Here is a 13403-nt window from a genome sequence, read left to right as displayed (position 1 = left end):
TAGAATAAAATGTCAAGTAGAAAATTAATACATACCATGATTATGAAGAAATCCGACCTAAAAAATACTGAACGTATCCTGTAATGGCAAATTTGTCCAAGGGGAATGGCAACACAAAGTACAATCCATGACTGGCTACAATGACTGCACTAAGAGGAGGAGTTCAAGTAATTTTAGATCATGTTCACAAGAGCAAGTAGGCAAAATCATGAGCTTGACAAATGAATTGGTGTTTCTTTTTTTAGGGAGTAAAACATGGGATATTGATTACTAAAACCTTGTTCACATTTCTCTGTTTAGATGTGTTGTTTTCTGCATCGGCATGTAATTCACACCACACTAATAAAATCAATTCTATTCATCCCTCTGTTCCATACTAAAAATGTGACTTCTTGCATATTTTCCTTACAAAGACATGGTAAAATGCACCATCATAAACATTACTGTGTTTTTTAATATAGTAAAGCTGCCAAAACTCCCACCCATACTATTATATAGCAACCACCTTATCCTAGTGGAGCATATGCACACTTCTGGTGATTTTTTTTTATTTGAGATATTCATTTAAATACTAAATGAAAGGCAGATGCATGCAGAATTCTCATTATATGAGAATGGAATAACTTTCTCTGTAAATGAAACACAATTTATTTTGCGAGTGAAACTGAAATATACTCAGAAAGTGTATCAACTTTATTTTAATGTATATCCAGGAAAAAAAAAAAACAGCAATAACAAACCCTTCTGTGCCATTCAAAAATCTGAGACCAAGAGTGTTGCAGAAGAAGAAGAATTAAATAAAAGGTCAATAAACTATGGTATTTAGTGAATTTTATTAAATTCTGTTCTGGAAGTCAACAGCATCAGGTACACAAGCATGTTAGTAAACTGGAACAAAAGACATTTGCACACATGCACAAGTACTTGTATTAGTAACAACAATAATTTTGTCAACTTCTATGAAGGCTGCACATCTTGACTCAGCAGAACCAATCATTTCCAATGTTTTTAAGCATACTTTCTGTATGTATCTGTTGGGAAAGAAGCAACTTTACTTTTCTTGTATGCACAAATCAGCATTGGAAATGAGCCAGGTAGATTTTAATATGCCACCAAAGAAGTCCTATACTAATACAACAGTGAAGTAGTATCCTTGCAATAAATAATAGTGACTTTCCAAATATGTGGAATGACCTACTGGTGCTGCTGGTTTCCAATAGTACTGGGTGGACAGCCTGTAGCAATGTCAGAGAGTAGGCACTGATGAATACATGAGGAATTCAATTAACATTGGACTGCAAGAACAATACGATTTTTATGTGATTATTTTTAGATCTATTGATTTGTTTAGCTCAGATGCTGAGCTGAGTGATTATATGTCTCCTGATGGGTCAGATATGTAATGTGAGGGAGTTAGGCCCACTGACACATCATAAATTCATTAACAGCTTCAAAGTGCTTTTCTATCAACCAGTATGCTTTGGGCTAGGCAAACCTGTAACAGTCAGCAAGGGCTTATTCAGACACAAATTAGGTCCATCAATAAGCAAACATCAGAAGCAGTTATGGTTCTTCTTAAAAAGCCAATACAGTAAAAAAAAAATTAACCAGCAACATTATTAATGGCATCTGATGTTGGGTTTGCTCTATGCCCAGGTGAGGTGCAGCAATAGAATCAATAAGGTTCAGTGTTTTCAGATTGTATTGTTAATAATTATTAGGTTTTATTAATAACTTTGTGTCTGTATGCGGCTAGAGTAAATTAATTAGTAATTCATTTACTCTTGGCACATACACATACACAAAAAAGTGTGCCTTGTCTTTTCTATTGCAGTATTAATCAGTAAGACACAGCACACGCTGACATCACCTCCTGTACAGGTTGGTGTCCAAAACTTCAAATATGGTGAAAATTAAAACTAATAGAGAAGTTTTTTTTCAAGAATAATATAATTTTTATAATTGAAATTATTCTTTTGGGCTTAGAAGTTCTTTTCCATTAATAATCATCAGCCACAAAAGACAATGATGACAAAGACTAAAAATCAAGCAATTTCCATTCTGGAGTCCTCTTTTCATTGAATAAAAATAAGCAAAGCAAAATGAACAGAAAATTAAAAAAACAAATTCAGTACTGTTCATCAATATTATAACCATGATACAGTACTCTCATTTTTGTCTAATAGCACTTGTCAGCATAACAGCTTTTTTGTTGTTCTTGTCTGAAACACAATTTTTTAAAGATTATGATTTGGTACAAGACACGGGAATTACAGCTCTCCTGTGTGCCAGCTCTCTGACATTACTCCTCATTGTTAGCAGATGCTGCTTTCTGATTGGACGACAGTATAACTGTCATAATTATGGAAGGCACTGCTCCCGATAATTACTGTTTACATTCGTAACGACTTCATTATTACTTGGCAATAAAAAAGAATTTATAGTGATCACTGTCACTGATAAATTAACAACAATTAGCGACACACCTGGAAAGGTGATAGAGCTGCCACCAGACATTTCAAAATTATACACTGTGATATACTCAAAAAACATAAAAATGTAAATAATATGACACACATTATCAATATAATGCACTGATAAAAGAAAATTAATAGACAAAGAAGAAGTCAAAGAAAATCAAAGCAGAGACATCAGCAGGTAAGTCTGGAAGTAAAAGGTAAACAATAGCATTAGAAAGACTATAGGTTCAAAAGATGAACACAATTTAGCTTAATACCGAGGTTTAATCTGTCGAGTATTATTTTATCATGACACTACAATTGTGAATCTTAAACATGGTTGCACAATGTCAGCTTAAGTCTATTTGTAAGTGAACACTAAAGTCTTTATTATGATGCCTTCTGTAGCTTGCATTTCTAAAGGAGAGATATCATTTACATACTATCATACGCTGTCTTTTTGTTTCATTTCCTGGTAATAACGTGTTGGTGTGATAACAACAGATACACTAAGGATAACTTACTAAGCAGTAGTAACAGTAGCATTGTCACCCGTACAGACCACAGTGGAATTGTTGCTTGCCTGTCCTTCCATAATAGTAGTGTAGAACTTTGAAGATCTTCAAACCTCAGTGGCTTTTTTTAAGTGGAGATATTGATGAACTGTGTCGGTGTGAATAGCCTGTTCTTTTCAAAAATCGTATAGTTTTAACTTATGATATCCTAGTTCAGAATGATACCAATTATGTGCACCTTTTCAAAGGTCATCACTTACTCTGGAGACTACTTTACAGTTCATTCCTTTCTGTTCTACAATTCTCTAAAATATATCCTTTAGATTCTTTTGTTTGTTTTTAATGACAACTTGTTATTGTTTTGTCCAAGAAAAAATGATTGTACCTGTCTGGTCACACTGTGATCTTTGCATTATCTCCTAACCATACTTACAATACCATTTTGTAATAATAATTGACCGTACAGTTTTTGAAAAGTACATTTTATCACCATGTGCCACCTAAAGTCTATGGTTAAGCAAATGAGTTCCGTAGGAATCAAGAAAGTGAAGGCAGTTAGTTGGTGTTCAACTGTTAAGTTGTTAATGTAAAAGTGGTGTCACTTTTATGATGACAAGTGTCATTAAGCAAATGCCGTACAAGGTTTAAGTCTCCTCATCATTAATTAATTCAAAGGAGAAGCAAGACAGATAAGTCCGAGTCTTATGGCAGCCAGATGTGGATGACTTAGAATGTGTTAAGTTTAGGATTAGGATTTAAAACTTGTGGCAGTAATTAAGCAAGTATTGTGAAGTCTTACTGGCTAAATCAACTAAACAGACATTGTCTGAATAAATTATGCTGCATCATATCTGATGGGAAACATGAAGGACAATATAAATCATATTTGAGGTTTGTATGCATGTTTGAAATTACTGATCATGGAATGTGATTTAAGGAAAAATAATAAACTTATGGACCTAATCCAGGCACTTTAGAGAACAGCTTACTGTCATAATTAATTTTTAAGCTTTCGGCACAGCAAAACAGTACGCACTGGTGTGCTAGATGAATGGCATTGCAAAATAAACAAACTTCTGATAGCCTACCTAAACTTTTCTAGTTCTGTCTCTCCGTCTGCTTTTCTTCTGATTTACTACTGATGAGCTTTTTTATTTTGAAGAAACTGACTCATTATAAAAGCTAAGACACAGGCATTTGACACTGTGATTACTGAATTAATTTAACATTTAATAATTGCTTTAATTTAGAGACATACAATGGACTGGCTTGAGTCCAGTGTTAGCAACACTAATTCTAGGGTGGGCTCTTCTGACCTTGCCTATGCAGTAAACAGCTATTCTGGGACAGGAGACCCTCATGACCATATTCAGGACTAAGTGGGTTAGAAATTGATTAACTGACTGACTTATGCAAAACTAGTGCATCCAAGTACAGATCTGTTAAATTATTGAGATGTTTTTAAATAATTAAAATCTTCCAGATATAAAGACATTGAAAGCAATTGGAATGTTCTTTGAAGAAAGGCAGTAAAAAATAGGAGGAAAACTGATGAAGGAGATCAAGGTTTCTTCTTACTCCTAAAAGCTGACCAGAAAGAAAAGGCTGTTGACAGACAAACAGAAAGGCTGAATAGAAAAACTAATGACCTGATTTTCAAAAAAGGAACTCAAATGTTTATAAAGTTTCTACATTTCGGAGATTGTAGCATGTTGCAAAATATCTAATTTCAAATTAAACAAATTTAAATATCTCATTTAGGAAAGTTCTAAAATGCCCTTGTTAAACGTTAGCCTATAGAGTAGTTGTTCAGAAATTGTTATTGCTCCTGTGCAAGGCAACAATTTTATACCAGTTGCTGCCATAATGATATACAGTATAACCTTCAAGTAATTAATCTTTACAATGTCTTTGAAATCAGTAAAAGTACACCAAATTTCATAATTTACACAGCTTCTACATAATTTTACCATGCCATGTCTTTCACATCAGTTTTTCAACTCAGAAACATAAAGGCTTTTAGTAATGTGACGTAACTTTACAAAAAGCAGAACTTTTTCCAAATATTATTTTTTTATACAAATGCTACACATTTGAAGACTGGTCAATTCTGACCCAATATAAACTTTAGTAAATGTTACGTATCACTGTTTGTTCACAACCCATAAAGACACCTTAAAATGGTATCTTTTCCACTCAAAAATGTGAAAGCGTTTAGTAAAGTAACCTAAGATTAGAAAAAGCAAATATCTTTCAATTGTCATATTTTTGAAAACTGATAGGTGCTTTTGGGTCAGTTATTACCCACCATTGAAAACAGTGGATTTTTCACTGTACAGTAATTAAGATGCATTGTTTGTTCACGACTCATTAAAACATCCTAAATATCATCTGTTATTTTGTAAAGTTAGAATCATCAAAATTACAGGTTAAGCTGGTCAATTAATATAAATGAGGTTTGGGATGAAAAATTTAATGTCCGGGGCGCCTAAAAAGGTCTTTCAGAACACACAGCATTGGGTCAGCATATGAACTCATCGCAAATCTTAAATCTGGATTTTCTTCTAGGATCACTGTTGAAAAGTTAAAGTCTCGGGTTGACTGATAGATGTAAAATACCTTTTTCAATGTACAGTAAACAATGTAGAATAACATCATGTCTCACACTCACACACACTGTGGGGATAGGCACTGAATCGTGTCCTTGTTTTTTCCGCTTGTAATTCAAAAGGGCAAATTAAAAATGCTTCAGGATCACCTACAGAAGTGAAGGATTTAGATTTCTTTTCCAAGTTCAATGTCAGATAATCTTTTCTGGATGGGGGAAAGTTTGACATTAGGGTAGAATGCTTCTGGATATCTTAAAATGACCCCTCTAGTTTCAGCTCCAACCTGGCTTAGATTACACTATGAAGCTTACAGTCTCCATTTTAAAGCATGGAGAAAAACATAAAGAGCTAATTGGATGAGCAGGGCACTAATGCTCACAATCTGTAATTAGTGCCAAACTTTTTAAATACAATAATATAAGTCATACAAACTTTGACTTGTAATATGGATATCATTGAAACTGTTAAAACATTTAATATTACCATCTTTTGAAAATCAGGCAGTTAAGATAAGGAACAGGAATAGAAGGTCAGAAAACACAGCATACAAAAAACACGTGATTGGTGTCATTGCCTTTGTTTGTAGGATAATTCTCAGGGTGCTCAGTTGACTGCCATGTGTTTATTTATAGACTTTTCTTGACCTTGGTACACGTCTAAAAAAAGAAATCTACAAAGCACTGAATACCTTGTTTTCATTTGATTAGTTTTTAAAACATTTTGGTTTCCTGAAAAAATAATGAAACTTACTGAAAACAGTTTATAGTAACTCAGGTTCACAGGGGTGCACAGATTTGAGAAGGTTATGCTACATGCTGTACATCTTCTGAATAATTTGACTTACTGGTCCTGAGAATTATTACAAACAGTAAGGCAATGCAAACCAGGTGCCTACTAAAGGAAAAACCTAAAACATGTTGTCGATATTCCAGACCTCCCCACTGAGGGCATTGGCTGCCCCTTGTAGGGTCCAGGTCAGAAGGGCCAATTGTCTTCGGAATTGGTTCTCGTCAAATTGTGATGGATTGGTGCGCAGTAAAGCCAGGTGTTCACGGAGTGCAGACAGAGTGTGATTTCCACGACCATGCAAGATATGGCGAAATGGTGACTCAGTGGAGGAGACATACTGTGACAGGAAGTAGAACTCCACCTAGAAAAGGTCACAAAACACCAATGATCAGCTATGAAGAGTTTATTTACTACTTACACTCCATAACATCTAACAGGCAAATGTCCAGTGACAGAGAATAAAGGGAGCAAGAAAGCAGTGGATGTTCTTTCATTCAATGATCTTCAATGCCTGCTTATCTAATTTAGGGTTGTGGGATGAAGGAGGTTATATCAGCAACATCAAACACAAGGCAGGAAAGAAACCTAGACAAGGCACCAATCCATCACAAAACCTGGACCCACCCATACTCACTAAGACTGGGTAAGACTGTGTCCTAATGTCTTTTTATCTTTCTCCCTCTACAGACCAGATGATTAATGGCTGTAACACTCCTGATATCACTTCCGGTGTCTGTCCACCAGGACCCACCTCTCCTGCCAGAAGAACTCAAAACCAGAAATCACGCCATATTTGTTGGTTCAGTTTTGAACTCACATCTGTAAACATATTTCTGAAGCTTATTGAATGCTTTTGGATTTAGTGCACATCGCAGTTTTTTGGGGTCAATGGTCAATGAGAATTAGAGAAAGTGAATGCCTTGAATACTTGGGCAGAGTACTGTTAATTAGAATATTGAGAATAATAACCAGGCGGCACGGTGGCATAGTGGTAGCGCAGCTGCCTCACAGTAAGGAGACCTGGGTTCGCTTCGCGGGTCCTCCCTGCATGGAGTTTGCATGTTCTCCCCATGTCTGTGTCGGTTTCCTCCCACAGTCCAAAGACATGCAGGTTAGGTGCATTAGCGATCCTAAATTGTCCCTAGTGGGTAGGTGTATGTGTGTCCTGTGGTGGGCTGGCACCCTGCCCAGGATCTGTTCTTGCCTTGCGCCCTGTGTTGGCTGGGATTGGCTCCAGCGTGACCCTGTGTTAGGATATAGCGGGTTGAATAATGGATGTATGGAATAATAACCTATAGTAGGAATGTTAACTATTCTGTAGCTTTACCAGCATATGCTTAGCCTTTATATCAATACTAAACATTGATGAATATTTGGCTATCCAGGTGTCTAAAAACTTCTCCCAAAATTGTACTTCCAAAACTACAAATCAATCGCATACACTATAATGTATTACAACACTCCAGTTTTCTTTACCTAGTGCTAACGATTTCTAATCATTTAAGTACCCAAATCCTTTTATAATATAGTGGCACAAGAGCTGATTAAAATAATTAAAAGGCAGAGCAAAGGTTATTCAGCCTTTTTGGTAACAGCCTAAGACAAATTTGCTATCTCAAGTGACTGAATGCTTCCTTCAATGTAGTCAGTTCTAAGGTTAATGAGCATCTGTCTTTGTAAAGAACACCAAGTGCTAAACTACTGCCCAAAAGTACAAATCACAGCCTTGATTTGTCCCAAAGAAAAGATTATATTTTCAAGGTGTCTCCTCAAAGATCTACTTTTTGTAGTACTTGTGGAATTACTTGAATTTGACAAAGCTACGGTTGATCATCTCTACTGTGGTGTCTACAGTTTGATGCTTGGTATACATCTGTTCATTATTATTTACAATTGCAGATGTTCCTAACAGCATGCCTCCTGTCACACATCGCTAATACACAGCTGCAAGTGAACATCACCGATGGATGCATATTGGCTAGAGATAAGCTCAGTGTCTGCATCAAACATGTTACTACTTGTTTGCATGCTAACTCATCCTCTGCCATCAATCAATACTGAAGTTACACTCTGCAGTACATCTTGGCTAATGTCAAAACATCTTTCTGTCATCAGCAAAGCACCGCTCTGTCAATTCTCTTTCCAGATTCTCTGACACAGAACTTTCTTGGGTAAACCACAGCAAATGAATTCAAAGTTTCCATTCTAATAAAAAAAGTTTCATCCAGTAGAGAAACACATAGCACACTCACCCTCATGATCCGCACATTGTACATGCGTGCTAAATTATGGTCATGCTCGTTGCTGTTCAGGATGGCATTACGGAGTTGATCTGCAGCACGGCTGTAATCTCCACGGGCTGAAAAGATCCACTGCAGTGTCAAACCTCGAGCCTGCTCAGAAATTAATAGAAAATGAGATGAGATATCAGATCACTTAGTTGTTTTTTTTTTTTATTTGAATGTTTCTTAGCATTGAAATGTGTTGCTGTATTAAAAGGCAAAGGAGTTTCAAGAAGTATGCAAATCCTTGTTCTGTTGTGTAGTTTTACATGCCAAGACATAAGTAAGATATACTGTTCGCCAAGCCCTAAAATTTGATTAATCTAAGTTCAAGTAAAAAATTATACATGCATATTCCTTGTACAATTAATAATAAGCCAACTTGCAGAGTCATGTGTATAAAAGTATGTATACCCTTACTTCTTCCATATCACCTAGGAAAGTAATTTGAGCAGAATGTTGCTAGTCAAGCACACTTGATTACTTGATAACCAAGGCATGCAACTATCGCAGTGTAACAACAGAACCTGTGACAATTAGGGCTGTGGAATAGATGAATGTTAGTGATGTCCTGATATATAAAAACACAAAATTCAAAGACAGTGCACAACTGAAGTATCGTAGTTCATTCATGTATCCAAAACCCTCTATACTTAGTTGAAGGACCTTTGGCAGTGATTCCAGCCTGGAGTCTTCTTGGGTCTGATATGATAAGCTTCACACACCCGGATCTGGAAATTTGTGCCATTTTTATTGGCGAATCCTCTGACGCTCTGTCAGATTGGATGGAGGCCACCAGTGGACAGTAATTTTCAAGTCTCTCCAGAAATGTTTGGTTGTGTTTAAGTCCAAGCTCTGTGGCTTCAGGTTTTTCTTCCAGCCAAATTCTTATTTGGTGACAACAATTGACAGCACTGATCTCATTTAATTAGATGATATTTTTTTCCCCTTCTCTTATTCTACATTCAGAAAAGCACAGCAGCATGATTTTTACATTTATAAGACATTTAGAAATATTTCTATTTTTGCTATAGATTTAAATGCTTAACTCTTCTAGTGCTTATTAACAATTTTTTTAACAGGTGAAGTTTTCTAATTTCTATGTTGTTCCCTGAACACAGAATCTGGGAAATAACAGTTAATTAATTAGCCCAGGAGTTCAATTAAAACAATTCATTTTATTATTTTTTATTTTGAATGAATTTGAAACAGATCCTCATATACTGTTTTCACTTTGTCTTTCTAAAGTACTGAGTGTTACTTGATGTGGGGAAAAATGAATTTAAATGGTTTTAGCATAAAGCTGCAACATAGTATAGTCTGTAAAAAAGTAAAAGGGTCTGAATACATTGTGAATGGTCTGGAATGACAGAAAATGGCACCAAGCAGGTCTCATGCAAAAGGCCATACGATAGGTGCAAAGAACAATCATGTCTCCAGGTTCTTATAGTAGCTGTATTAAATGTATGTTATATTTTTTTTAGAAAGTCCTTTATACCTGGTTATGTACAGGTGCCGGTCATAAAATTAGAATATCATGACAAAGTTGATTTATTTTAGTAATTCCATTCAAAAAGTGAAACTTGTATATTAGATTCATTCATTACACACAGACTGATGTATTTCAGATGTTTATTTCTTTTAATTTTGATGATTATAACTGACAACTAATGAAAGTCCCAAATTCAGTATCTCGGAAAATTAGAATATCAGTTAAGACCAATCCCAAAAAAGGATTTTTAGAAATGTTGGCCAACTGAAAGGTATGAACATGAAAAGTATGAGCATGTACAGCACTCAATATTTAGTTGGGGCTCCTTTGGCCTGGATTACTGCAGCAATGCGGCGTGGCATGGAGTCGATCAGTCTGTGGCACTGCTCAGGTGTTATGAGAGCCCATGTTGCTCTGATAGTGGCCTTCAGCTCTTCTGAATTGTTGGGTCTGGCGTATTGCATCTTCCTCTTCACAATACCCCATAGATTTTCTATGGGGTTAAGGTCAGGCGAGTTTGCTGGCCAATCAAGAACAGGGATACCATGGTCCTTAAACCAGGTACTGGTAGTTTTGGCACTTTGTCAAGGTGCCAGGTCCTGTTGGAAAATGAAATCTGCATCTCCATAAAGTTCGTCAGCAGAAGGAAGCATGAAGTGCTCTAAAACTTCCTGGTAGACGGCTGCGTTGACCTTGGACCTCAGAAAACACAATGGACCGATACCAGCAGTTGACATGGCACCCCAAACCATCACTGACTGTGGAAACTTTACACTGGACCTCAAGCAACGTGGATTCTGTGCCTCTCCTCTCTTCCTCCAGACTCTGGGACCTTGATTTCCAAAGGAAATGCAAAATTTACTTTCATCAGAGAACATAACTTTGGACCACTCAGCAGCAGTTTTGTCTTTAGCCCAGGCGAGATGCTTCTGACGCTGTCTCTTGTTCAAGAGTGGTTTGACATAATGAATGCGACAGCTGAAACCCATGTCTTGCATACGTCTGTGCGTGGTGGTTCTTGAAGCACTGACTCCAGCTGCAGTCCACTCTTTGTGAATCTCCCCCACAGTTTTGAATGGGTTTTGTTTCACAATCCTCTCCAGGGTGCGGTTATCCCTATTGCTTGTACACTTTTTCTACCACATCTTGTACTTCCCTTCCTCTCTATTAATGTGCTTGGACACAGAGCTCTGTGAACAGCCAGCCTCTTTAGCAATGACCTTTTGTGTCTTGCCCTCCTTGTGCAAGGTGTCAATGGTCGTCTTTTGGACAACTGTCAAGTCAGCAGTCTTCCCCATGATTGTGTAGCCTACAGAACTAGACTGAGAGACCATTTAAAGGCTTTTGCAGGTGTTTTGAGTTAATTAGCTGATTAGAGTGTGGCACCAGGTGTCTTCAATATTGAACCTTTTCACAATATTCTAATTTTCTGAGATACTGAATTTGGGACTTTCATTAGTTGTCAGTTATAATCATCAAAATTAAAAGAAATAAACATTTGAAATACATCAATCTGTGTATAATGAATGAATCTAATATACAAGTTTCACTTTTTGAATGGAATTACTAAAATAAATCAACTTTGTCATGATATTCTAATTTTATGACCGGCACCTGTATACCTTTTTTCTGAACAACTTACCACACTGTTTCTTAAATGCAATTCAAACTGCACATCCTGAACTTTCTATAATCTCTTAATAAACGGAAGCCGTGTTTAATCGAGCACTTTACTTGACTGCTCAGATGGCATTCATTTGAGACTGTCTCAAAATTTAGGAAATAAATAGGGACAAAAAGAGGTATTTGCTACTGAATCTCAGAGAAACAACATAGTATTTTAATAAAGGTTCCTTCTCTTTAAAATCTAACAACTACATTAAGAATCTAGGGCTAACTTTTGACCACGTTAGTAAGGTCTGTAAAACTATGTTTTTTTATCTATACTAATAAAAGGCAAAGCCCTCACTCACTCACTCACTCACTCACTCACTCATCACTAATTCTCCAACTTCCCGTGTAGGTAGAAGGCTGAAATTTGGCAGGCTCATTCCTTACAGCTTACTTACAAAAGTTCATTTCGAAATTCTACGCCTAATGGTCATAACTGGAAGGTATTTTTCTCCATTAACTGTAATGGAGTTGAGCTGGAATGACGTGGGGGGCGGAGTTTTTTTTTGTCAGACTGCCACCAAATACTCACAGAAAAATCCACAAGTTAAAACACACGCTGTCTCTAGAGTTTCTACACACTGAATCCTCCAGGCACTACTTACAAAAGGTCACATTGACAATCGTGTTACGTTATTTTTAAAAACTTTCCTTTTCTTAGCACAAGCACAGCTGAGAAGCTTCGATGCATGTGCTCCATAACGCGTTAAAAAATAATGCATTTAATCACATTTTGCATTACAAGCAGATTACATTGATCAGCGCATCCCAATTCATTTTACCCTCGCACCACCTTAATTTGAGAAGAAGTATGAAAAAATATGAGGTTAACACAGAAAAACAGATCACCAATTCAAGCTTTATAAATAATCGATTCGCCATCAATAATTGTTTTGGTAAAGCCATCCTCCTTCCATTTTATAATTTTTCCGCCACTAGCCATGATTAAATGAACGGTAAAAAAGTAAGAGCAAAGCGAGGGTGACTTATTTAGGCAGGCATATATATGACAGCAATACTCATGACAATGTCAATCATGGTACGTTATTATTAAAATGTTTCCTTTTCTTTTTCATTACTTCTTTAACACACTACTTCTCTGCGCTAGCGGGTTTTTGATATATATATATATATGTCATATAATATATGAATGACCTCCAAAGATCGCTGAGACTTTTGATATCATGAACGAGTCTGCAAAAACTGTGGTCTCCTGCCAAGCAAAAGTCGAGCAGCCAGCGCGTGCATAGCTGTGCCGGCCTTTGAGACGCTGACTGCGCTTCTGCCTTAAGTCAAAGTGAGCACTTTTAATTTTTTCATCCTCCCCTGCGCTATAGCCCAGACAAGTGCAAACACGGGACCCCTTTTCTACACCACGGCAAAATAATATTAAGGCAATTCACACTTTCTTTTGCACGTGCCATCACAGCCGATTAATGGCAGGGACGTCTCACCAGTCTACACAAGACCCACCGCGACTGTCCCCAAAAGCCGATCATAACGTCAGCGAACACATCTCTCTATACTATATAAAAGAAAAAGGCAACTGTCAGACGTCGTGGTACATTTTCTGATGCAGCTAGACG

The 13403-nt window shown here is 36.7% G+C and overlaps 1 protein-coding gene across 2 annotated transcripts in view; it reads right to left on the bottom strand.

Moving 5' to 3' along the window:
- Positions 1-814: 814 nt before the first annotated feature.
- The window catches only part of tfr2 (transferrin receptor 2), a 74230-nt gene continuing 61641 nt past the window's right edge, over positions 815-13403 (bottom strand). For both annotated transcript variants that reach the window (XM_039747128.1, XM_039747129.1), the window contains 2 exons: positions 8625-8765; positions 815-6733 (listed from right to left, as the gene is read on the bottom strand). In XM_039747128.1, coding sequence (XP_039603062.1) covers positions 6491-6733; positions 8625-8765 — 384 coding nt within the window. In that variant the 3' untranslated portion in view covers positions 815-6490. The remainder of the gene's footprint in view (positions 6734-8624; positions 8766-13403) is intronic.

Source organism: Polypterus senegalus, chromosome 3 (genome assembly GCF_016835505.1).
Source record: "Polypterus senegalus isolate Bchr_013 chromosome 3, ASM1683550v1, whole genome shotgun sequence".
NCBI classification, from domain to species: Eukaryota; Metazoa; Chordata; class Cladistia; order Polypteriformes; family Polypteridae; genus Polypterus; species Polypterus senegalus.
The sequence above is the reverse complement of the archived record's forward strand: the minus strand, read 5'-3'. Positions and strand labels throughout refer to the sequence as shown.